At 40.4% G+C, this 25,697-nt stretch overlaps 1 protein-coding gene across 12 annotated transcripts in view; it reads right to left on the bottom strand.

Annotated features, from left to right (window-relative positions):
- The window catches only part of FKBP15 (FKBP prolyl isomerase family member 15), a 58,062-nt gene that overhangs the window by 12,414 nt on the left and 19,951 nt on the right, over positions 1-25,697 (bottom strand). For 9 of the 12 annotated variants that reach the window (XM_026002786.2, XM_026002790.2, XM_072727654.1 and 6 more), the window contains 13 exons: positions 23,575-23,724; positions 22,686-22,754; positions 21,191-21,337; positions 17,715-17,857; positions 17,166-17,223; positions 13,925-14,032; positions 11,626-11,728; positions 11,053-11,159; positions 9,146-9,257; positions 7,658-7,767; positions 7,252-7,359; positions 6,530-6,624; positions 5,590-5,692 (listed from right to left, as the gene is read on the bottom strand). In XM_026002786.2, the coding sequence (XP_025858571.1) occupies positions 5,590-5,692; positions 6,530-6,624; positions 7,252-7,359; positions 7,658-7,767; positions 9,146-9,257; positions 11,053-11,159; positions 11,626-11,728; positions 13,925-14,032; positions 17,166-17,223; positions 17,715-17,857; positions 21,191-21,337; positions 22,686-22,754; positions 23,575-23,724 (1,413 nt within the window). The remainder of the gene's footprint in view (positions 1-5,589; positions 5,693-6,529; positions 6,625-7,251; positions 7,360-7,657; positions 7,768-9,145; positions 9,258-11,052; positions 11,160-11,625; positions 11,729-13,924; positions 14,033-17,165; positions 17,224-17,714; positions 17,858-21,190; positions 21,338-22,685; positions 22,755-23,574; positions 23,725-25,697) is intronic. The other 3 variants (XM_072727645.1, XM_072727655.1, XM_072727650.1) reach the window with 1 other exon arrangement.

Genomic DNA, 25,697 nt, shown 5'->3' with positions numbered 1-25,697 from the left:
AATAAACGTGTATTTTTTTTTTTCATAAGAAAAGGATTTTGAAATTTAAATTGAATGCCTTCAATAGCAACCAACGTACATCTGAGTCTGCTGTTTCTCCCTAGTGGAAGTATGATGGAAAACTCAGCCACCTGAGTTTGGTCTGGGGTGGGGTTCTTGGAAGAACAGAGCTTACAAAAGATGTCAACACTTCTGTTTTCTCATGTGCCACTTATTGTAAATGGTGCCCTGTCCTGGCCTCACAGAAGCTATATCCTCTCAAGTACCATCTGATGAAAACACAATGACTCCCCTGGAGAACCCTCTAATGATAATCTGTGTAGTAAAGGTGATGATTAAGAGGACGGCCAAAAAAAATGGAACGGTAAACAAGTGACAAATACCACATCCTCATCACCTGATCTGACGTGCTCCCATAAAAATGAGGAGAAATAAGAGGACAAGAAACGCAGTGAATGGTTTTCCACTGGTGACCCATCTTGACTTTTTGGACAGCAAAGTATTTGTGGGGTTGGGCCATCTCTCTATACTATTATGCTGCTACTCTCATGACTCCTCCTATGCTATTCTACTTACCGTGCATTTATAGTCATCCACTTTTTTTACTATCCCTTGTCCCTTCTTATGCTATTCACTGTGCCCCTGCAGATTTAAACTTTCCAAAGCCTTTCCATTTAAAATATGGTATTCTGGCTCTTCTAAAGGTAAAGGATATAAAGCAAAATAAAAAAATATATAAAGGGGGGTGCCTGGGAAAAGCTCAGTGGTTGAGTGTTTGCCTTTGGTTCAGGTCGTGATCCCAGGGTCCTGGGATTGAGTCCCGCATCGGGCTCCCCACGGGGAGCCTGATTCTCCCTCTGCCTGTGTTTCTGCCTCTGTGTCTCTCATGAATAAACAAGTGAAATCTTAAAAAAAACAAAAAAAAAACAAAAATAAAAACAAAAAAGTATATATAAAATAAAAAGAAACAGGCTGTGAATGAGTATCTGAGAGTCTACTGACAAACCCTCTCTTTGACCAAACTTTAGTCATGTTCCTCTGAGCCCCTGACCTTGGCCTCCCATCCTGTCCGTAGCCTGCCCAGCCTAGTTTTAAGAATCCTGCTATGTCCATTTACAAAGAACCCCTCTCCCTGATATCTGAACAAGTTCTTCATCTTCGACCTTTGCTATCCCAGTCCTTGGCTAGTCAATTAGAAGAATCCTATGAGGTCAAAAGTGACCTCAAGAATCTCCCTACCCATGAGGTCTCCTCTGAATAATTTTTCAGCACTGACCCCTCACTCCGCTCCTTAGCCATCTGCCCTTACTGAATTTGGAGTGAAGCCCAATTTAACTCTTCTACTGTAACAGCCTTGAATAAAGTCTTCCTTACTACTTCTGGATGCATCTGGAAAATTTTTTTCTAACGGTAGGCGACCTTTGGAATGAGCTCTAAGATACTTATTTTTGCTATTCAGTAGCCTTGGGTTTTTACCTGTTAAACACAGAGGACAATGGCAGCTAGAACTTCCAGACGGAAGAGGAGTTTTCATCTGCTCCATGTAGAATTAAAGTTTTAGTCACCGTCCTGGCACATGTGGCCTGATGGGACCTGAGCTCACATAGTACCCAGAGAGCTTCGTATCTGTCCTTAGCTCGAGAGTTCACAAATATCAGATCGAGAGCCTCTCATAAAGGCCTTGCAGCAACTAAGACCACTGGAGGGGCTGGAGCTCACTGAAGGGGAGGCAGTAGGATGGGTTGTCCCTTTCTCACCAAAGGACAAGCAGAGTAAAAGGTGACTTTGGGCATTATTTGGAAAGGCCAATTAGAAGCTTGATAAGTAATACTCTCAGCCAAACACACATCTGTGCACAAAGAAAACAGCAAAGGGACGAGTAATGGGAAAGTAAAGGCAGGGAGGACCAAAAATTCAGAAAAAAAGTAAAAAGGAACATTCAAGTCAGAAGCAGGAAAATGGTATCAAAGCAAAATGGCCATTTTTTTTTTTTTGGTTTTTTTTTTAAGATTTTACTTATTTATTCATGAGAGACACAGAGAGAGAGAGGCAGAGACAGGCAGAGGGAGAAGCAGGCTCCATGCAGGCAGCCTGACAGGTCTCCAGGATCATGCCCCAGGCCAAAGGCGGTGCCAAACCACTGAGCAACCCGAGCTGCCCTATGGCCATTTGACCAAAGGAAAAAGGACACAGCTGACTGGAAGTGAGGCCCTGAGCAAGCCACTTACTCTCTCTGGGCCACAGTTTACCCTCTGTGAAACAAGGTCAGATCAGGTGACTTCTGACAACTCTTCCGTTAGTCCAGGGTTTTATGTGGAAATACTAACCCTGTTACAGAGAAAAATAAAGAATTCCATTCACTGAATGTTCACTGAGTGCTCAGCCAAAACTTTGAGCTGCGTTTGAGGGCAGAGAGCTGCCTCCAGGGATGAAAGAACCTTGGTGATCTCCCTTATAGAGGGAGAGCCCTCACAGGGATGACTGTTAAGAAAGAAGTGGAGCAAAAGGAAAGGGGGAGGAGGTTGTCAAGCCTTGAAAAGTTTCACTGAAATCAAAGCAGCCAAGCAAGGTGTGTGGTACTTGCTACCTGGCTCATCAAGCATAGTGCTACTCAGCCCAGGGGATGCTCTGAGACAGATGTGTGGAAAGCACGGTGCCTGGGATCTGATGGTGATTTAGCAGATCGGAGTTGTTCTGTTGTGATTACTGCTCTTTGGGCTATTATAGACAGAGCATCTGCAGGTGCCAGGCACCATGCCAACCATTTCTGTGTATCAATATGGGGCACCTGGGTGGCTCAGTCGGTTGAGCATCTGACTCTTGATTTTGGCTCAGGTCATGGTCTCAGAGTTGTGAAATTGAGCCCCAAGTTGAGCTCCACACTCAGTGGGGCATCTGCCCGAGATTCTTTCCCTCTTCTTCTGCCCCTCCCCCTGCTGGTGCAGGTGTGCGCTCTCTCTAAAATAAATAAATCTGGGATCCCTGGGTGGCGCAGCGGTTTAGTGCCTGCCTTTGGCCCAGGGCGCGATCCTGGAGACCCGGGATCGAATCCCACATCGGGCTCCCGGTGCATGGAGCCTGCTTCTCCCTCTGCCTATGTCTCTGCCTCTCTCTCTCTCTCTCTGTGACTATCATAAATAAATAAAATAAATAAATAAAATAAAATAAATAAATCTTTATAAAAAATGAATCATGTGAGTGGATTAATAAGCTAACTCATGGGGTTGGCAAACTCTGACCCATAGGCCAAACTGGCCTACTGCCTATTTTTGTAAATAAAATTTTATTGGAACACACCCACCCTCCCCCCACTGATACTCAACATGAGAATCACATGGTGAAGTTCCTAAAAACAAAGGCTCCTAGCTGCCCCATCCAGAGACTGTAGCAAAAGAAACCACTAACAAAGAGCAGTGAGTCCTGGCTGGCTGTGTATCAGAATCAAAAGGAACTTTTGAAAAGTTCAGATTCAGCCTTCGGCTAGATATTGCTGAATTAGAATCTCAAGGTGAAGCTTAGGAATATGTATTTTTAGTCAAGCACCTCAAGTGACCTTGAGGCAGTCAGACTAGTGTGTGGGAACCACTGATCTAGAACAAGTTTTAGTAATCATGCTAGACCTGAATAACAGGTCTAAGAACTCAACCAAGCAATATATTTGGGTGTCCATGCCAGGCCTATGGAGAAAGAAGAAAAGGAAAAAAAAAGGAAAGAAAAGGGAAGAGAAAAGAAGAGAAGAGAAAGAGTATAGGAGAGAGAAAATAAAAGAGGAAAGAGAGATGCCTGGGTGGCTCAGTAGTTGAGCATCTGCCTCTGGCTCAGGGCATGATCCCAGGGTCCTAGAATTGAGTCCCGCACTGGGCTCCCTGCAGGGAGCTGCTTCTCTCTCTGCTTATGTCTCTGCCTCTCTCTCTTTCTCTCTCTCTCTGTGTCTCTCATAAATAAATAAAATCTTAAAAAAAAAAAAAAAGTAGAGAAAAGGAAATAGTAAAAAGTATGGTTAATGGACAGTGAAGTGAAGTGACTCCAGTAGTGTTCAGTGGTGCCAATGTCATAGACTGCTGACCTTGATCCAGGCCCAAGGAGTCAGTCATAACAAACAAGGGATGGTGGGAAGTAACTGTGAGAAAGGATCGGGGTCAAGTTGGGACAGGGCTATGCAGGGCAAGGCACTAGTCATCGGAGGATAAGGGGTCAGAGATATTTCTTCCCTAGACACTACAACAAAGAGAACACAAACAATAACAGCATGAGTCAGAAATCCTCAACATTACTGGACTATGAGAAAGTGAGTAAACTCCACAGGTTATGAGATACATTGCACTCAAGTTTTCAGGAAAAATTCAAAGCATAAATGATTTCTTAAACCTTTGAGATAACAGCAGATGGATAGGTCAAGAGCTCTAGCTGAGGAGCAGGAGCCCAAACCAGAAGGACTCCACTCCAGATCAACAGTGTCTCTGGAGCAACGATGGGGGCAGCGAGAGTCAGCGTCAGCCCAGCCCAAGGCCCACTAGAGTCTTCCTTACAGCGACTCCAGGAACAGGTCAAAATGCCTAATTCTGAACCGACTGAAGCCAGACAGCAGTACCTTAAAACGCTCTTGCAGATGCAGATGAAGGAATAAACTAATCTTAAATTTCACTAAAGTGTTTGTTACATGACATAATAGGAATTTTATTTTTTGGACATTAAAAAAAAAGGGCAGCCCGGGTGGCTCAGCGGTTTAGCGCCGCCTTCAGCCCAGGGCCTGATCCTGGAGACCCAGGATTGAGTCCCACGTCAGGGGCTCCCTACATAGAGCCTGCTCCTCCCTCTGCCTGTGTCTCTGTCTCTGTCCCTCTGTCTCTCATGAATAAATAAAATCTTAAAAAAAAAAAGATTTTATTTATTTATTTGACAGAGAGATAGTACTAACAGAGGGAGCAGCAAAGGGAGAGGGAGGGGGAGAAGCAGGCTCCCCACTGAGCAGGGAGCCTGATGTGGGGGCTCCATCCCAGGACCCCGGGATCATGACCTGAGCCGAAGACAGACGCTGAACCAACTGAGCCACCCAGGCACCCCTATAAGAGAAATTTTCTGTGATTGTGTCAAGAGAATAAATTTCATTTGCTAATAAACAATGTAATCTTCACCTTAATCAAATTACTTAGATGAGTTATAGTTTTTTTTTTTTTTTTTTTTTTTTTTTTTTTTTTTAATTTTTTTTTATTTATTTACGATAGGCACACAGTGAGAGAGAGAGAAGCAGAGACACAGGCAGAGGGAGAAGCAGGCTCCATGCACCGGGAGCCCGACGTGGGATTCGATCCCGGGTCTCCAGGATCGCGCCCCGGGCCAAAGACAGGCGCCAAACCGCTGTGCCACCCAGGGATCCCGAGTTATAGTTTTTGAATCAACTCATTGCAAAGCATCCTATAAAACAGAAATCTGGATGATAGATATAGTAAAATCTGTTAGAAGCTTTCTAGTTCTGTTCCCAATGATGGCAAGTTTTTGCTGAAAAGCAGATGGATAAATACGTACATACACATGACAGCTCCTTACTCTACATATCCTGATGGGCTTTACCCTCCCTGGTTACTTTACCTTCTCTTGTTCAGCATGCAATACTCTTGCCTGTGTGTTTTCTGTGGCTGTTTGAAGTGAGTTGTTCCTCTTCTCCATCATCAGGTTACTCTGCTCAACATACCTGTGAAATAGGGGAAGAGACATTTGTCAAGCGCTGAATGTATACCAGACACAACCAATGCACATTCAGTCCTCACAACATTGCTCTATACCTTCAAAAAAACCCAGTCTGAAAGCATTTTGTTTTTCTTAGATCTGCAGCCATCAAGTTTGGAAGTAGGAACCTGGGCCAGAGGTTAATTGCTTTGCATAATGAAGAGAAAAGGAACTGGAAGTATGTGTGGTGCAGAGGAATGATGGAGGAAAGAGGAGAGGGGAGAAGAAAGCACTTCTCCCCCCACCTCCCCCTTCCACCCCATTCCACCCCTGCCACCATGTGGGAGACGAGACACACTAGAAAAGAGAGGTATGGAAGAATGATACTAAGTGAAATGCTATTTGCTAAGACATGTTCCCCTGAGCACCTCCCCCTTCACCAAAATCTTCAGAAGGATCTAGAAAAATTACACAGTGTTTGGGTTTTATACAGAAATCAGTGACATTCCTGTTGATGAAATAGCCCACACAGAAGAGAGAACAGTTGACAGTATTTTCTAAGTGTTCTAAGTATTAACACCACTTCACAGGTGAAGAAACAAGGGCCAGGAGGAACACCCAAAGCCACATAACAAAAGAGAAGCAGAGCTGGGATTTGAACACAGGTTTGCCTAACATTACAGCCCACTGTGTTTCTTCTACCAAAACGCTCTCAAAAAACAAACAATAATTCACATGACAGGCAAGAAACAGAAATAGCAGCAGTTTCCATAAACTACCCTAAAAAAATATTTATCTAACTTGGTCATTTACAAATAAAACCCTTAGTCCATCCTAGCCAGTGCCCCTTATCTGTCATTACCTCTGATTTCGTTCAATTAGTTCACTAATCTTGTCATTCTGTTCTTCTATCCGACTGCTCTTTTCGAGGATCTCTTGCTTCAATCTTTCATTTTCCTAAATTCAAAATAGATGTATGACTTCAGTTTTTATGAGAAAAGTGCCAGATATAAGGGAATCAACTTGAACTGACAGGTGACACTGCTATAAATTTTGAGATAAAAAACTAAACTTATGTCCACATAAATATTTAAAACATCAAATCATACCTGATGGATACAAATCACTACACCCAATAGATTAGACATATAAATGGCCATAAAATGAAGCAACATTCTAAAATGTTTCCTTGTGGGATCCCTGGGTGGCGCAGCGGTTTAGCGCCTGCCTTTGGCCCAGGGCGCGATCCTGGAGACCCGGGATCGAATCCCACATCGGGCTCCCGGTGCATGGAGCCTTCTTCTCCCTCTGCCTATGTCTCTGCCACTCTCTCTCTCTCTCTGTGTGACTATCATAAATAAATTAAAAAAAATTAAAAAAAAAAAATAAAATAAAATGTTTCCTTGTGACTCTATAGTGATAAGTCCCTTGGACCATATTAGGCCATAATGAATGGATTTTCCAGAATTCCCCAATAGTACTGATCATATGCTGTCTGTGGAGGAGAGGTTTTAGAGGTTAGCACATTCTGGGAGAGAAGGGAGCAAGACCTCCAGGCTGTGTTCTCTTCTCAATCCCTCCTACCTGAATAATTCGTTGGATATTGCTCATAATCATGCTTGTTTCCATTGTGACTGACATGCTGGGAAGCATCAGGGAATTGCCAGCACTGTGCTTCTGTAACTCTTCGACCTACAAAAGCAGGGATAGAAAGACTTTGAGAGAAATTTTTAAATGGAAAAATAGAATTCACCCAAGATCTGACCACTTTTTGGAAGGGCCTAACAAGTTTCTGAGATCATTTCTAACATAAGCTAGAGTTTTCTCCTGCCAAATGAATTCCAAAATAAAAACTACTCTCCAGGGAAATTACTACTAACTACTAAAAATACAGGAAACCAAGGAAGAGTTTACCTATAATCCTATTTGCTGTTTGTATCCCCTATTCAATTCCTTACTTTCAACAAAGCCCCAACCCTGACTCATTCACCTTTGTCATGAGATGATCCATTTTATCAGCCACTTTGCTGACTGCCATTCGAATTTCTGTGTTATGCTGCCGGGCTTCAGTCATGAGAAATGAAGCCATGTCACCAGATCCTGAAGAGACATAAGCCAAAACCACCTTACGAAACTGGAGCAGAGGATACCGTATGAGGAAAAGCCAATAGCTCTTTAGGCAGAGGAAAGAAAGAAATTGACATTCCAAATAGCAGGAAATGCTGTAGGTGATTCCTACTCTCAGGACAAAAGGGCTCCAAAGCTAACAGTAAGTAAGTTATGCTCCTGCAAAATGCATCAAGAGATACAGTCTGGTCCAAGGGCACAAGGATGGCCACTTTGGTCTGCCATAGCACTAACAGCTCATCCAAGTGCATGCCAGCTATTGTACCAGATACCAGGAATTCAGCAGTGAATGAAACCTGGTTCCTGCCCTTGGTAAGCTCACAGTCTGGGGGGGAGACTCACATGTAAACAGATCATTACGACAGAGTGCATTTAAGTGCAAATAAGACCATGTACAAGGTACAAAAGGAACAGAAAGAAAAGCAAGATTAACTCATTGATGACACATATACACAGTTATGTCTGTGAGAGGAGAGGAAGAAGGGATGGTAACATGGAAGACTTCACAGAGGAGATGATAGATTTGATGGTTTCCTAGATGGAGGTGGGGCAGGGTTTCCAGACAAAGGTAGCATCCATGAAACCCTTTCCATGCTGGGACCATAAAGTGTAGGATATACACTGGCTCCTTTCTACCACTGTCCTAAAACCAAAGACAAGCTGCAGAATAAGAAGGTAGGACAGCATGCCAGCTATTTAGTTTGCTTTTTAATACAAAATTACATTTTGTTTTAGTTTTTTATACTAGTGTGCTTTTTATGCACACTTGTTACATACATGAAAAAATACCTGAAAATTTACCCAAGTAACTGTTAACAACAGTTTCCTATGGTCGGGGGTATTTATAATGGAGGACAGTAACTTTTCATTTTATATTCTTTTGTGTTGACTTTTTAAATAAAAGCATATATTTCATAATTTAAAATTTTTCACAAAGTAGCTTTCCTATGAGATACTGAACACCCGGTCACCACGCTTTCTCCCCATTTCCTCCAACATTTCACTCTCTTACTGTTTTCCAAAAACTCTACAGAGCCACTCTGACAGAGCAATGGAAAAGGGCTGGCAGGAGAAAATTCAAGAAACAAAACAAAACGGGCATGAAGAGTTTTGGTGGATGTTGTAAACGTTCTAAAATTAGATTGTGGTGAAGGTTGCACAACTCTGTAAACTTGCTTTAAAAATCCTTGAATTATACACCCAAAGAGAGTGAATTGTACGATATGTAAATCAGACCTCAACAAAGCTGCTTCAAAATAAAGCAGAGATCTACTGGAGTGAAAATGAAAAGGGAGTGGGAAGAAGAGCACAGCAAGAGCAGGAGACGAGACACTCAGGGCCCACTGCCTACCTTGAAAATGAGACTGCGAGAGTGGAATGGGGTACAGGGGCCGGGCGGGCTGCAGCTGGGAGGTGACAGCTGATGTGTGGGGATAAGCATAGGCTTGCATACCTGCATAGGGCTGAGAAAATGCCAAGTTATATTCACGGCTCTCTCTTCTGCTTAATCTGTCTTTGATGGAATAAAGAGATGAAGCTGGAAGGAGATGCAAACTTATTAAAGCTTGAGACAGAGGAGACTGGGTTTGGTACTGGGTAGGCACTGCAGCAGAATTCTGTGTCATCTAGGGGGCCCAGTCACTGAAGTCCTACCCAAAGAGTGAGGGAAGGGTGTCTCAGGTTGCTCCCCTGTGCTCTGGCACTACAATTTAAGTAAGCAGGTATTCAGTCCCCAGCCACTGGGCCTTTTGATGGTCTAAGAAACTGTACATCTAAAGAGACTCAGCTGAGTTTCCATTGTGGCCAAAGGACAGGTGTTCATTGAAATTCCAAAGTAACTCCAAACTCCACGAGTCTCCAAAGGATGCCTCTCCCCTGTGAGATTCTGATGTTCTTGTGACCAAGAGCTTTCATGTTCCCCTGAACCTCAACTATAATATGAAAATAGTAACACGCCACTCAGGGCCATTGTGTGGACTAGATGGAAGTGATATATAGGTAAAGTTCCTCACAGCTGGTAAGTTACGTGCCTGGCAGATAGTAAATGCTCAATAATCAGGAGCTTTCATTTAAACAATGATGATCATTCTTCCTTGAGACAAGGAAATTCAGCTCATATCCATCCATTATTTAAAAACAAACAAAAAACAAAAAACTTAGTCTATAGGATAAAACTTTCCACTAATGAGTGGGGAGAGGGCAAGGTTGGAACTTTTTTTAATTCTAATATACTTTGTCCCAATGGGGCATAGCCCACTCACCAGCACTCCCACCTTTCCACTAAGAATCACCACAGAAGTAAGGGAGTGTGGGAGTATGTTTTCTCTACCAAATGTGTCAGGACAGAAGCACTAGCCTGACAATCAGTAGAAACAGACAGATTGCTGCCACTACCTTCTGTGAAAACAGAAAAAAACCAGCCAGCCCCGGTGGCCCAGCGGTTTGGCACCGCCTTTGGCCCAGGGCATGATCCTGGAGACCTGAGATCGAGTCCCACGTCGGGCTCCCTGCATGGAGCCTGCTTCTCCCTCTGCCTGTGTTTCTGCCTCTGTCTCTCATGAATAAATAAATAAAATCTTAAAAAAAAAAAAAAAAAAAACCCTACTTTAAGAGATCCTTTTTGGAGGATAACTAAACAACAGAGTTCAGCTGTATTTTCCTTTTTTTTTTTTTTTTTTAATTTTTATTTATTTATGATAGTCACAGAGAGAGAGAGAGAGAGGGGCAGAGACACAGGCAGAGGGAGAAGCAGGCTCCATGCACCGGGAGCCTGATGTGGGATTCGATCCCGGGTCTCCAGGATCGCGCCCTGGGCCAAAGGCAGGTGCCAAACCGCTGCGCCACCCAGGGATCCCTCAGCTGTATTTTCCATACACCCTCAACCTACAACCATTCTGCTCTGCACACTGCAGAATCTTAGCCTATCAGCAGCTGGCAGACAAGAACACCAAGGACTTGTGTATCTATCCCTCATGGAGCCATGTGTGCAAACAAAAGGAAATAACTGGGCCTTTACCATGTGCCAGGCCTTGTACCAGGTGCTTTGCCTGTTCTTGCAATTCGGCTTTACCACAACCTATAAGGTAGGTAATCCTGGTCTGGTTTAGAGATGACATTGCGGTGATTCAGGAAGGGGGAAAGGACAGATTCTTATCTGGGGAACTGCTACTGCACAAATTGTGCAGGAAGGAGAAAAGAGACGGACTAGAACCTAATAAATTACAGGCTGTAACTGATGTGGTTTAAAAATGTCATTACCTGAAAGGACTGGGCATTTCCAGACCCAGCGGAGTGGGAGTCGAGAGATGTAACTTGCATTAAGGCAGAAGAGGGCACCTGGAGCCCAGAAACAGATGGCTGAGGTGCTATGATAAAGCAACAAGTTTTCACTGTTATTCACCTCAGTTTCCTCACAAAGGTTTAGACTAGAACCTTACACACTGCAACATGCCTCAGACTGGACCACTTGCCCCATCTACTCCCTGAAGTCTCAGGGATGGGCTAGTAGAAGGGACCTGGGGTTCTTGGGCACATACTACTCAGACCCAGTTCCATCAGCTGACAGAAGTGCACAATTACACATAGAGAAGTGTCTCATTAGCTGAGTGCACACTTCCGAAACTGGCAATGCCACACAGAAGACAAAACATGCAGACCAAATCCATCTCCAGGGCTGAAAACTTCCTACCCAGGGACAAACTGACATGTTTTACACTCTAGTCCAGTTCTAAGTACTAAAACAATGCAGCCCAACAATTTACGGAACAGGAATGATATGATAACTCTGGTGCTGACTCAGTTCCAGGCTGCAGAGCCAGAGAAGCCCCTTACCTTGTGTGGTCATCTGTGGTATCACTGGATGTGCTGGCTGGAGAGAGGGCTGCATGGATGGAGCTGCCATGGGCTGTGTAGCTCCTCGCAGAGCGTTCACATCCTGAAACAGGAACAAGCGTTTTGGTGACTATGTATGTGGGTCCTTAACTGGAGACTGAGGTTGACTGTCTACCCTAAACCTGCTGACAGCCACTGCTTTTAGGCAAAGAAGAGGAAGGAAAGGCAAGAGATTAGGGTGTGGGCTGTGGGGAGATCCCTTCTCCCTATAAATCCTACCAAATAAATATCATTAGTTCCTCAAACATTCTAAGTTGTCAATGTTTTATTGACCCAAGTTGATAAAGTGACTGCTCTCCAGAATGTATCATTTTCCAAACCAGCAGCTACCTTAAACCTGATCTATTCTGCTCCCACAGAAGAAGGGTCTCTTGCAAGGAAACCCAGCCAACAGTGCAGCCTCTTCTTTTCTGCCAAATTATCTCCATAGACCTCAAGGTACTCACTGAAGAACTGACAGAGTAGTTGCACCTCATTACCATGCTTTTTGGATAAAGTGGTTTTAGAGTGTTTTTTCTCCATTTTTTCTTTTCATAAAAATCACAGCACTGTTGGTCCCTACTATGATTCTAAACAAAGTTGTCCTATAAATATCTTCCCAATTCATACATGGAAAAGAAAGAAAAACTTGGGGCACAATATACAGTAACTGTGATCTGCTAACCTACAGTTCAAAGGCCAAAATCTCTGACATTCTTTCACTTTAGGACTTCTCCTTGATATCATCTCAAAAATGTATTATGCATTTATGGACAAGTATGCCAGTTTTATATCACTGCAGCTCTAAATCCACCTAAATGTTAAACAACAGAATGAAAGGAACTATGATAAATTAATTTAACAGAGTGCTGCTGAGTTGTCTTTAAAGGAAATAATGCTTTATTTATGTTAATTATATTGTTTACATTATTCATACTGATATTAACATAAATGTTTGATATAACATTAAGTTAAAAAATCAGGTTACAAAGCAATAATATGTAAAGAAGAATGTATTTTTTGTTAAATATATTTTTCTTTCCTTGTAATTTACATCATTCTACAATGAGGAAGTAGCACTTAAAATTTTTAATAACAGTATTACCTTATTCAAATTTCATTTCCAGAACCAGCTAAAAATCAACAAGAATCAATAACAAGAAGCCCCAAAAGTCCTATCCCCCTTTAAAATGTTAAATCTACTTAGAGCTTTTCCAGAAAGAAATAAAACAAAATTATGTAAAATAAAGCCTATGCTGGAAGATTTTTTTCAAGAGCATCATCTTTGCTTTGTTTTACATCAAAGATTCCTAAGAATCAATCTCTGTTAATCTGTTAAGTGCTTCAATTCAACTGAGAAAGGATGATTTTACTCAATAAAAGAACCAATGGGGGGATCCCTGGGTGGCGCAGCGGTTTAGCGCCTGCCTTTGGCCCAGGGCGCGATCCTGGAGACCAGGGATCGAATCCCACGTCGGCTCCCAGTGCATAGAGCCTGCTTCTCCCTCTGCCTATGTCTCTGCCTCTCTCTCTCTCTCTCCCTCTCTCTCTGTGTGACTATGATAAATAAAAAAATAAAAATTAAAAAAAAATAAATAAAAGAACCAATGGGAAAAGAACTATCTTAGAACTGGACTACTTCATATCATACACCAAATTCCAGATGGATTAAAATTTTAGATCTAAATATGAAACAATAATATTTTTAGAAAACAGTGATGTTTATAATATCTGAAAGTGAGAAGGCTTTATAAACATAATGTCAAAAGCAAAAAACAAAGAGAAAAAAATGATAGATTTCATCACAAAGCCTTGAACTTCAAAATAATCACACGTATACAAAGCCTAAAGACACAACAGTGTGATCTTTAGTAACAGGTAACATCCGTGGGAAGACCAATGTCTCTCAAGAGAAGCTAAACATTCAACCAACCAGTATGAATTGAACATCTTTTGTGGGTTAGGCACCACACTGCCTAAAGTGTGATTTTTACTGAGAGTCGAGATTCTAGTAGAAGACTATATGGATTACTTAAAACTTCCCTGTTCTTGTGGCAGATGTATGGGATTCCTTCCATTTTTCACGAGAAGTGCTAGTGTGACAGTAGAAACACATGTACCAATACCAACCTGTACTATTTTGGATACAAGCTTTCTATATGATTCTGGGTTACAGGCAGAACAAGTAGTAATCCTAACCAAAAGAACACAAGGTAGAAATGTCTGCAGTATTCATTTTAACACAGCCCGGGAGTCATACCTCGATTTCTGAATCATTAGAATCCAGCTGTGGTGGAAGGATGGGCAGCATGGGCTGACCCATTTTAGCCATTCGAGAGATCAACTTGGCTTTGACTGTATCAGGATTCTAAAAAGAGGAAGTCACAAAACTCATTATAATCAAGGCTCACTACTTTAGCTCTGTCTTTGGCTCTTATATCAAACCCTTCAACAAGTCCCCCTGCTGAATCGATTTAAAACCATTTCTTCTACAAAATGAGAATTAAAGATTTCTTGCGAACATGCATATGTGGGTAACAATTAATAACAACAGTAAAAATAATCCCCTATATGTTGGAATGGACAAAGTGGTTCCATATGCATTACTTCATTTCAATCGAGTCTCCCCACCAGGCATAATTCTCATTTTACAGATCAAGGGAGGGAGGCATTTAAATGACAGTACTCTCTGAAAATCCTGGGAGCAATTCAGCAGATATTCAGGAGTGATTTGGGGAAAGAAGGAAAGAGGAGCTCTTTGTTCCAAATTCAGGTTCATTTAACTCTGACTTGGCATTGACTACACACTGGCTCCTGTGCTAGAAGGCTCTGTATCCATTAACTGGTCCAAAGCGCAGTCTTCAGAGTGGAGAGTACATAAACCTGAGGATGTACACAATGATTTATTGCGTATAAAAAGAGATGGTCATGGGGCACGTAAGTGGCTCAGTCAGTTAAGCGTCGACTCCTGATTTTGGCTCAGGTCATGATCTCATAGGTTGTGAGATCGAGCCCCCATGTTAGGCTCTGTGCTCAGCAAGGAATCTGCTAAAAGAGTCTTTCCCTCTACCCCTCCCCACACCTGCATAAGCACGTGCTCTCTCTCTCTTAAATAAATCTTAAAAAAAAAATAGAGATGATCATAACTTCCATTTTTGAATTATTTTTAAGCTAAATGTAAGACATTAAGCTTGTTTACAGGGATGGACAGTACTTTACGTATGTAATTTGTAAATAGATACATACACTAGGAATGTGTGCTCATTTTTTCTTGACTGACTGGAAGCACATAATCAAAGAAAGCTGGGTTCATCAAAAGAGGACTAACTATATAAACCATACCACACAATGGCATACTGCAATTCAGAGATAAAAAAGAAGCAGTTTTCTATATACTAACATGGAAAGATACTGTTAAATATACTGTAATATGGGGCAGCCCGGGTGGCTCAGCGGTTTAGCGCTGCCTTTGGTCTGGGGCGTGATCCTGGAGACTCAGGATCGAGACCCGCATCAGGCTCCCTGCATGGAGCCTGCTTCTCCCTCTGCCTGTGTCTTTGCCTCTCACACTCTCTCTGTCTCTCATGAATAAATAAATAAAATCTTAAAAAAAAAAGAGAGAGCTAGGCGCCCTTATTAAAAAACAAAAAAACAAAAAAAAATATATACTGTAATACGTAGAAAGCATGGTAGGTAATATATATACTACATTATTTTTTTTGAAAAGGTGGAGAAATAAAATATACATTCCTATCTGCTTTCATCTGCATTAAGAAACTGAAAGGATATATTATAGAACTAATAAAGGCAGTTACCTAAAAGGAGAGTGAGATGGGATGGCATACACAGGGATAGGCATGGGAGTGAGCCCTTTCAATGTCGACTTTGTTATATTGTTTTGATAATTGTACCATATGAATGTAATTACCTATTCAAAATAAAAAATAGGGGCAGCCCCAGTGGCTCAGCGGTTTAGCACCGCCTTTAGCCCAGGGTGTGATCCTGGAAACACAGGATCACAGGATCAAATCCCACATCGGGTTCCCTGCATGGAGCCTGCTTCTCCCTCTGCCTGTGTCTCTCCCCGCCCCCCCTCCCCCCCGCCGTGTGTTGTGTCTCTCATGAATAAATAAATAAAATCCTTAATAAATAAATAAATAAAACAATGTAAAAAGAAAAAAAATGGTTGAGTTTGCTTCAACTAAAAAAAAAAAAACTGCAAAAAGACAAAAAATTTAAAAAATGGAGACCACTAGTCTGCTGGAAGTGACTGAAGCTTAGAAATAGGTGACAAAAGTAGCTCAGTTTAGAAAGTATCATAAATCCAATACTAAATGATTTTCATGACTGTTCACAGATCTGAGGTTATACTTTTTAAATTTTAATTCTTTGGTTTAATCTTCTGGGTTTCAGAGATTAATTTTTCCACATACCAGATCAATTACTTGCTTAATAATTCCTGCTTTGGGCTGAATATAAACAAGTAAACTAGGGCTGGAGAGAAAGTAATCACCAATTTCACTCCATGCAATTATCCTATTTCCCAACAGGATAGGTAGGTGAAGGCCACAGGGCTTTCATCTCAGGATCATGCAGCAAACTCAAATGCCTTCCTGGACCAGGCAGGGCAGCAGCAGCAAAGTACAGTGTACATGCTCCCAATGGCATTCAAATCCAAATCTTACTATAACTGTATGCCAGTCTTCTTGTCTTACAGTTAGGGAAACACAGAGGCTCAGTAACCAGCTCAAAGTTAACTAGTTGGTGAATTAGTGCAGAACTGATCTAAGAGAATGAAAGTGTGAAGGTATGTAGTGTTAGCAGTAATCATGATAATAAAAAGAGCTAATGTTAATTGAGCTCTTACAGTATGCCAGACACTATACTAGAATCTCCACACACATTACTTCATTCAAACATCATAAGTATCTCTTACGTGTAAAAATCTTCTTGCTTAATGAAGTCATACTTTATGTAGGCTCTGATTTTTTTTTAAATTTTATTTACCTATTCATGAGAGACACAGAGAGAGAGAGAGAAAGAGAGAGAGAGGCAGAAACACAGGAAGAGGGAGAAGCAGGCTCCATGCAGGGAGCCTAACATGGGACTTGATCCTGGGTCTCTAGGATCACACCCTGGGCTGAAGGCGGCGCTAAACCGCTGAGCCACCCGGGATGCCCAGTAGACTGATTACAGTGCTTTGTGAACATATCACAAGAACCTCATAAAAGGGGTTGTGGGAATTATTTATTTCCATTTTAATCATAAAGAAGCAGAGGATCAAAAAAGTTACATAAGTTTCTCAAGGCTGCAAGTTTACAAGAATAAAGATTTGAACCCAGGTTTGCCCACATAGAAGCCACCTAATTTATGCTAACTCCCAAGTAAGGGGAAATTAATAAAGTAGCTGTGGTTTTTCTGGTCTCTAACCTACCCTACCCCTAGGCACACAAAACCTTTTCAGCAGACAGGGGGTGAGGGAGACAGACTTGTATACTCACTGTATTTACTGTAAGCTGTTCACTGAGGGAGTTAGATTTGACACGAAGGGCTGGCTCCCTGAAACCAAGTAGGACATAGGCTGAGGTAAAAAAAGAAAATCCCAAATCTATAATCTTAAGTCCCAAATATACTGGATAAACAAATTGTTTTGAAAACATTTGCCAATTCAATGGGTGTGAAACAGAATTTTAATCATTCTTCAGTCTGCATTAGTCTCTGAAAGCTGGTGAAAATGAATGATTTTCCATTTAAATTCTTATTATTTACATGTTTTCCCTTAGATATATATTTTATGGTTATGCCTTTTACCCAATTTTCTTCCAGAGTTCAGCAGGTATTCATAAACATCCAAGTTAGTGCTTTTAAAGACTATGAATGTTAATCCTCTGTCAGAAAAATCTTGATGCTAGTATTTTCCCCATTTCTCTCCTTTTTTTTTCCCCAATTATTTAAAATTATTTTAGTTTTCAACTATCCTGATTTCTGAACCCCTCTAAGGATCATTTTCATGGACAATGAAAGAGCATGATACAACACCAGGATCTTACCCTGATTTGAAAGGCACCGATGTGGGTGGTGATACAACAGGGTCAGTAGAGAGGCCGTCAGCACCTGGTATGGGAGAAGGGGCCGCAGAATCCCGGGAACTAACACTGTGCCCATCAGAACCAGAATCTCTGGCAAACTTGACCTAGGGAGCAATCAACCACAATTCAAACAAGCTATAAAAAAGGCACCCTGCCCTCTTCTCCACCCTCCTTTCTTTTACTTATTCTTCACAAGTCATCACCTGTTCCCTTGTAGCAAATCAAAAAATGTCAATAAGCCAATAATAATAATAATAATAATAATAATAATCACTCACAATCCAACTACACAACATGGCTAGAATTGGGGACGTAGTACTTCACATTTATGTCTGTGTATGTTTGTATATTTTTTATAAAAAAGAGACAATATTATTTTGTGAACTGCTTTGCTTATTACTCAGTTACATATTTCCATGTTACTAAATTATTAATCTACAACATCATTTGTAACCACTGAGCCTTATTTCTAAACTTCAAGGGTCATGCCCATACTTGCCATTAATCTACAGGAAAGTCTCTAAAAGATTTTGGGAATGTAAGTCTTAAATACTTATGCTGCTACAAAATATATTCACCAATTCCTAGTTGTTACTCATCCAGTTTATTCCCAGTTTTGTCACAACACAAACAATTCCTCTGTGTATAACTTTCTATCTATCCTCTTGCACATAATCATGTCTAAAGTATAAATTCCCAGAAATTAAATAGTTGGGAGAAAAAGTATGTTAACTTTTTTTTTTTTTTAACTTTTTAAGACTTTTGGTATATACCACTAAATTTCACACCACAAAGGGTGAGCTACTCTATATTCCACAGGTAGTATGTAGTGTTCTCTTGACACTCATCATACTGGGTGTCACTCTGTAGCCGCCTGGCATGTCAATTTGTAAACAATAGGCAAGGGGCACCTGGGCACCTCAGTAGGTTAAGCATCTGCCTTTGACTCGGGTCATGATCCCAGGGTGCTGGGACCCAGCTCCTGTCTAGCATGGTGCCTGCTTATTCCTCTCTCTCTGTCCTTCCCTCCTGCTTGTACTCTCTTAAGTGAAGACTCTATCTCTCAAAAAAAAAAAAAAAAAAAAAAAAAAAACAGAACAAAGCAAAACAAAACTTAAACAGCCAAACTATGGAAACAGCCCAAGTGTCCATCAACTGATGAATGGATAAAGAAAATGTGGTGCATGTATCATGTGGAATGCACAATTACTCAGTCATAAAAAAGAATGAAATCTTGCAATGACATGAATGGAGATTATACTAAGCAAAATAAGTCAGAGAAAGACAAATACCATATGATTTCACTTGTATGTGGAATTTAAGAAACAAAACAGATGAACATAGGGGAAGGGAAGAAAAAAGAGGGAAGCAAGCCATGAGACTCTTAACTGTGGAGAACTGAGGGTTGATGGAGGGAAGTGGGTGGGGGAAATAAGAAGGGAACTTGTTGGGCAGCCCAGGTGGCTCAGCGGTTTAGCACCGCCTTCAGCCCAGGGTGTGATCCTGGAGTCCCAGGATTGAGTCCCACGTCAGGCTCCCTGCATAGAGCCTGCTTCTCCCTCTGCCTGTGTCTGCCTCTCTCTCTGTGTCTCTCATGAATAAATAAATAAAATCTTAAAAAAAAAAAAAAAAAAGAAGGGTAACTGTTATGGTGAGAATTGAGTGTTACATGTAAGTGATAAATCACTAAATTCTACACCTGAGGGCAGCCTGGGTGGCTCAGCGGTTTAGCGCCGCCTTCAGCCCAGGGTCTGATCCTGGAGACCGGGGATCGAGTCCCACATTGGGCTCCCTGCGTGGAACCTGCTTCTCTGTGTCTCTCATGAATGAATAAATTTTTTTTAAAAGCATAAAATTAAAAAAAATTCTACACCTGACACTAATATTACACTGTATGTTGACTAACCGGAATTTTTAAAAATATTTTATTTATTTATTCGTGAGAGACACAGAGAGAGAGAGAGAAGAGAGAGAGAGAGAGAGAGAGGCAGAGACACAGGCAGAGGGAGAAGCAGGCTCCATGCAGGGAGCCTGATGTGGGACTCGATCCTGGGTCTCCAGGATCACACCCTGGGCTAAAGGCGGCGCTAAACTGCTGAGCCATCCGGACTGCCCACTAACCAGAATTTAAATAAAAACTTGGAAGAAAAAAAATAAGCACGTCAACTTATAATTCATTGATTATTAGTAAAATAGAGTATTTTTTCCTTAGGGTTACAAAATGCCAGTCTTGATGGATTCAAAGTGGTTTGTTATCTAAGATGAACCATGACTTCCTCAAACTCAATGAAAAATTGAGACAGGATACAAAAGCTGTGAAAAACGTAGCTAAAAGCATATGAGTAAAAGAAGGGTGGCACGACACAGCAGAGATAAGGGTGTTCAATTAGGAAAGAGGCATTGAGAAGAAAACAGTGTCATTGGCTGCAGCAGGAATAATAGCCACAATGAAGAGGACTATAATGTTTATTTTCTGTATTGTATTTCATGGTTTATAGTCACAAACACTATCACATTTTGACCTAAAAAACACAGTGTAAAGCAAACAAGGTCTTTTTTATTTGGAGGGAGGTATTAACTTATTTAACCATAATTTGTTACACATTTTATTATAGAAAATTATATATATATCCTTGATAAGACTTTTTAATGGAAAATAAGGGGAAAATGTAAAAAAGATAAAGTTTATGAACTCTATTTCCTATCTCCAGAGAAAGTCACTTTTAATCATTTATTCTAACACTTTCAGAAATTTTCTATGAACATGTGGGCATATATATGTATAAATATATATGCACATACATATAATTGCGTAAATATACTTACGTATTTATATATAAGTATTTTTGTATGTTTATATGTATTTGTGTACACACACACACACACACGAGACCATACTATCTGTACTGACTTGCAACTTGCTTGGATATTCTATAAGAACTGCATAAAAATCCACTCTGTGAAAGACCACAACTTAACCAGTTGCTTAATGATAGATATTTAAGTTGTTTCCAGTTTTTACTATTATAAATAATGTGGCAAAGGGAGGGAAACTATGTATCTCTATCTATGTACAGATATCTTTGCATACTTGTATTAATATAGTGATGTGATAAATTTACAGCCATGGAATTACTAAGGCAAAAGGCATGTGTATTGGGTAGGAATCACTATTTTATAGAGTCAATAAAAAGCTTAGTGTAGAGAAGTGATTTGTTCAGTCACCACCTCTTCTAGACTCTGAATAGAGCTCCAGGAAGAACATACACCTTAGTCTTTAGATTCCAAAGCCACTGACTGCCCTTTCCAACTATACCATTGCTATTAAAAAAAAAAAAAAAAAAAGTATTTGAATTTGCTTTTCAAACATTTATTTATTAATTTTATTTAATGGCAAAAAGGACTCACGAAACACAAAACAGCACAATTTCACTCACCCGCCTAATCTCCACCTCATACACCAGAATTGAGTCCGGTGATGGAGTCCATCCTATTACCCCTTCAGAGCCAGTAGCACAGGCTGGAGGAATGACAAGCAACCGCTTCCCTCCTTTTTTCATGCCCAGCATCCCATCCTCCCAAGCCTTTGGGAATCAGAGAAGAGGAAAAGTTCATCAAGACATTAGCCTTCTCATTAGATGAAATGAAGTCCCAGATACTAGGCTCCTCTCCTCCATACTTTCAGGTTTGAACCTCTCAAGAGCTATCAAATTCAACTATAATCCACCCCCCTTGGTTAAGAATGTTTAGAATACTGCTTCTATTCATTTGTAAAAGTCAGCATATACAGGGCTGGATAAAATATGCTTATCTTAGGTGATGAGAGAAATTGTGGAGGATAGTACAATGGTATTATAAAAGAAATAAAAGCTACCATTCAGGGGCGCCTGAGTGGCTCAGTCGGTTAAGCAGCTGCCTTCGGCTCAGGTCATGATCTCAGGGTCCCAGGATCGAGCCAGTCAGGCTCCCTGTTCAGCGAGGAGTCTGCTTCTCCTTCTCCCTCTGCCCCTCCCTCCTCTCATGCACGCGTGTGTGTGCGCGTGCTCTCTCTCTAAATAAATAAATCAAATCTTAAAAAAAAAAAAAAACAGCTACCATTCATTAAACACATTTTCCAAGTACTCTGGTAAGTCTTTACTTGCATTACATTGTTTAACCCCTAAAATAATCTCATAAGGTTAGGAGCATTATCCTCATTGTACAGATAAAAAAACTGAGGCTAAGGGAGGTGAAGCAACTAACACAAGATCAGATGGTTAGTAAATTTTTAAGCCAAGATGCAACATTAGATCTATCTTTAAAGGTCATGCTTAATTCCTATGATCTACAGGGAAAAGTCTCCAAAAGAGCCCGGGGAAAGGAGGGATAAACAAAGCTATGAAGAAAACCTTTCTTTCGCCAGTGAGAGCTTCACAGAGCATACTTCCTGACACAAAGATATCCTATATGTGTAAAACACTCTTTATTTCATAAAACACTTGCACAGCTGGGAAAGAAAGGCACATGAAGCCAAGTCCACAGATTCCAATCCCAGTGTTCCTCTTGCTACCTGCTAGTTGCTTCCCACAATGACTGGGAAGTGCTGATTCAAAGCATCTCAGACAATTAAGAATCATCCATTATGATACAATTCTAAAAGAAATAGTTCCATCTCTTCCCCTATTAGGCTACAGGAAGGATTTAATAATTGCCTCAGTCATAATGAAAAAGAAAGGGTAGAGATCAAACAAATGTCCCCATCTTCAATATATTCTCATAGATAAAAACTTCCCAACCAATGTCCCAGATAATGTAACACATTTTTCTCTTCCTACTTTTTAACCAATCCTTTTCAGACTCAGAAAATACACTCAGGTTAGAAATTTTAATTTAATCTAAATTAAGCCCATTGCAACTGATAAAGCCACATAAGAAACACAGTTAAGCTTGTACCTTGATGACTTTTCCTGATCCTAATTTCAGGCGAAGCAGCTTATCTTTGTTAGCAGTAGAGTCCAAAACCTACAGTTTGATCAAAGTAAAAGAGATCAGCCAATTTCAAAAATAATAACCATGTGTTGTTGGTCAATACAGATTAGCACAGTATTCCTGGAATGTCAAATACACTGAGGGGGGAAAAAGTTCTTAAAAGACCTAAAAAATGAGGGCAGCCTGGGTGGCTCAGCGGTTGAGCGTCTGCCTTCAGCCTAGGGTGTGATCCTGGAGACCATGGGAGATCGAGTCCCATGTCGAGTTCCCTGCATGGAGCCTGCTTCTCCCTCTGCCTGTGTCTCTGCCTCTCTCTGTGTGTCTCTCATGAATAAATAAATAAAATCTTAAAAAAAAAAAAAAAAGACCTAAAAAGGTCACATCATGGCTCACATTAAGGCTAAGTTGGCTAAGCTCTTTCTGTATCATACTGCTTTCGTAAGCTTAAGGATATTAAAACACAAGTCCACTCTATTTATAGTATCTACTATACAAAAAAAAAAAAAAAGAAAAGAAAAGAAACAACTATGAGTAAGTTCTAAAAAGAAGTTTTAAGACCTAATCCTATAAGAATAAAGTCAAGTTTAAAACTGATACAAAAGGGCAAGACATACACATGAAAAATTACCAGAAATGATACTTAGGAAATTAGTTTTCATTCTAAATAGGAGACAAAGTAGCAATGAGCAGATTTAATAAGCATTTCATGACTATGCCTCAAAAGCAGTCAAAGCAGAGTTCCTGAAAGATTTCTATTTGCCAACGACAGCAATTCACAGTAATAATATTTTATATATGAATAGCCCTCATGCCATTTCAATTACAAATGAACCTGCAGGCTACATTTCCTTACCTGGCCCAGGACATGGTTCTGAAAGAGCCAGCTGGTATAGGCCACTTCCAAAGAATCTCCAACTTCTACAGCAGGGCCCTCCGCTACAATGAGGTCCTGGGAGAGCACTGCATCTAGGGAGGGGGTGCTGTTGCACTTGGCAATGCACACCTGCGAGATGAAATCAAAGCAGCATAAACTTAGTTTAAGCTTAGTAAATATTCAGTCCATTTATTGCTAATGCTCTTTTCCAAACAGTGGTATCCACTAACAAAACTGATTACATGTTCAGAAGTAAACTATTCCAAAGTTAGTAATCTTGCCAGGAATCAAAGTGCCTAAGAGTAAGGCTTTGGAGTCAGACTGTCTGGGTACAAACCTGGGTACTGCCACTTATTAACTTGTGGCCTCAGCCAAATAACTTAACTTCTGTGAACCTTATTTCATAAAGGTATTTTGTAAAATGGAGATAAAAACTCTGCATATTTCCTGGGGTAATTATAAAGATTGAGCTAATACAAAGAGTCCTTGGCACCGTGCCTGGTAAATAACAGTAAGTACACAATAACTATTAGCTTCCATTATTATAAGGATTTTACCGTTTCAGTGTCTGGGAACCTGTAAAAGCAAGGAAAGCTTCTAAAATGATTTCAGAAAGTATTTCTAAAGACAATAAACTAGAAAAAAGGTCTTCTGCAAAATCATGCTGCATTTCCAGATTTGCATGTCTATCACCTATAGATTTAGTCATATCATCTCAGCACAAATCTTTGACAAAAGAGTCAAATACATCTTCATAAATACTTACTTTATGGTCAATTATTTAACATGGTCTACATTAGAAGTTTGTTACTCATTTTCTTAAAAGGTTTCATTATCGCAATCAAATAAATGCTACCTAAAACAATGAGAAGTTATTACCAAGCAAATAAGACCAAAAAAAAAAAAAAGATAATTCTATATGTTGGCATATAGATAAAGTAAGAGAACAGATATGAATGTCAAACAGTACGATCTCTATGAAAAACTACGCCAAACTGCCTACAAAACCAAGAAATATATGGACTCTTGGGCCCAATCCTTCACTTCTAGAAATCTAGCCTGAGGAAATAATCAGAAGGTGGGGGGGGAAAGACAAAGATTTATACACAACAATGCTTACTACAGTACTGATGGGGAACACAGGGCTAGCTGAGGACAAAGCACAGGCTGACACCCCATAAACGACCCCCCCTTCCAGGGTAGGATATGTGACATTCCTCAGAAAGTTTCCAACTATCTTAATGTTAATGACTTTCTAGAGGGAAAAACAACCTTTAGGCTGATGATGACAGGTCGTTCAGTATCTTGTAGGTCTTCTTTAGCATATGAAAATCGTTTTGAAACCTCCCTTTTCTTTATTTTCTCCCAAGTCTGCAGGTATATCAGCCACCCTTCTCAAGCCTGGGGCAGCAGTTCTTCCTGCCCACGGGTCCTGTCCTCCTGATTTAATAAAACCACTATTTTGCAACAAAGACGTCTCAAGAATTCTTTCTTGGTTGTTCGCTCTGGATCTCACCCCAACAAACCTCACCTATATTCCAAAACTACAGCAGTATCATTTATTTCAGACTGAAAACAGTCTTAATGTCTAAAAGTAAGGGAATGGTTAAATAAATTAAGGAACACTCATACTCCACAGCTTTCAAAAATGTTTCTAAATAATTTTTCACGAAGTGGGGAAAAGCACATTATACACTGATAAAAAAATATAGCGAGATATTGAACTCTTAAAGGAGTATATCTACTTATGTACATTACACATAGGAAAAAAAATAGTGGTTACTTTGGGCAGGAAGATTTCAAGTGATTTTTTTTTTTAATTCTTTCCTATATTTTCTACAAGCATCATTTAACTTTGTAAAAATTCTTTTAAAACACTATTTTTAAAAGATAGTTTTATTTATCCCTTAAGATAATTTATGAAGTAGAAAATGTTTTAAAAAGTTTGCATGACTTTTTTTCTCTTAAAGTCTCATTTTCAAGCAATTTCAATAAGGATTCCTATTATTTCCCTGAAATACAATAAGCTCAAGTGACAACTGAGTGGGTTTTTAATGCTTGTCACTAACAAAACACAGGTGGTTATGAATTTTCATATAGTT

Source organism: Vulpes vulpes, chromosome 12, assembly GCF_048418805.1.
Source record: "Vulpes vulpes isolate BD-2025 chromosome 12, VulVul3, whole genome shotgun sequence".
Lineage (NCBI taxonomy): Eukaryota > Metazoa > Chordata > Mammalia > Carnivora > Canidae > Vulpes > Vulpes vulpes.
Note: the sequence above shows the minus strand (reverse complement) of the source record. Positions and strands in the feature narration are given on the sequence as shown.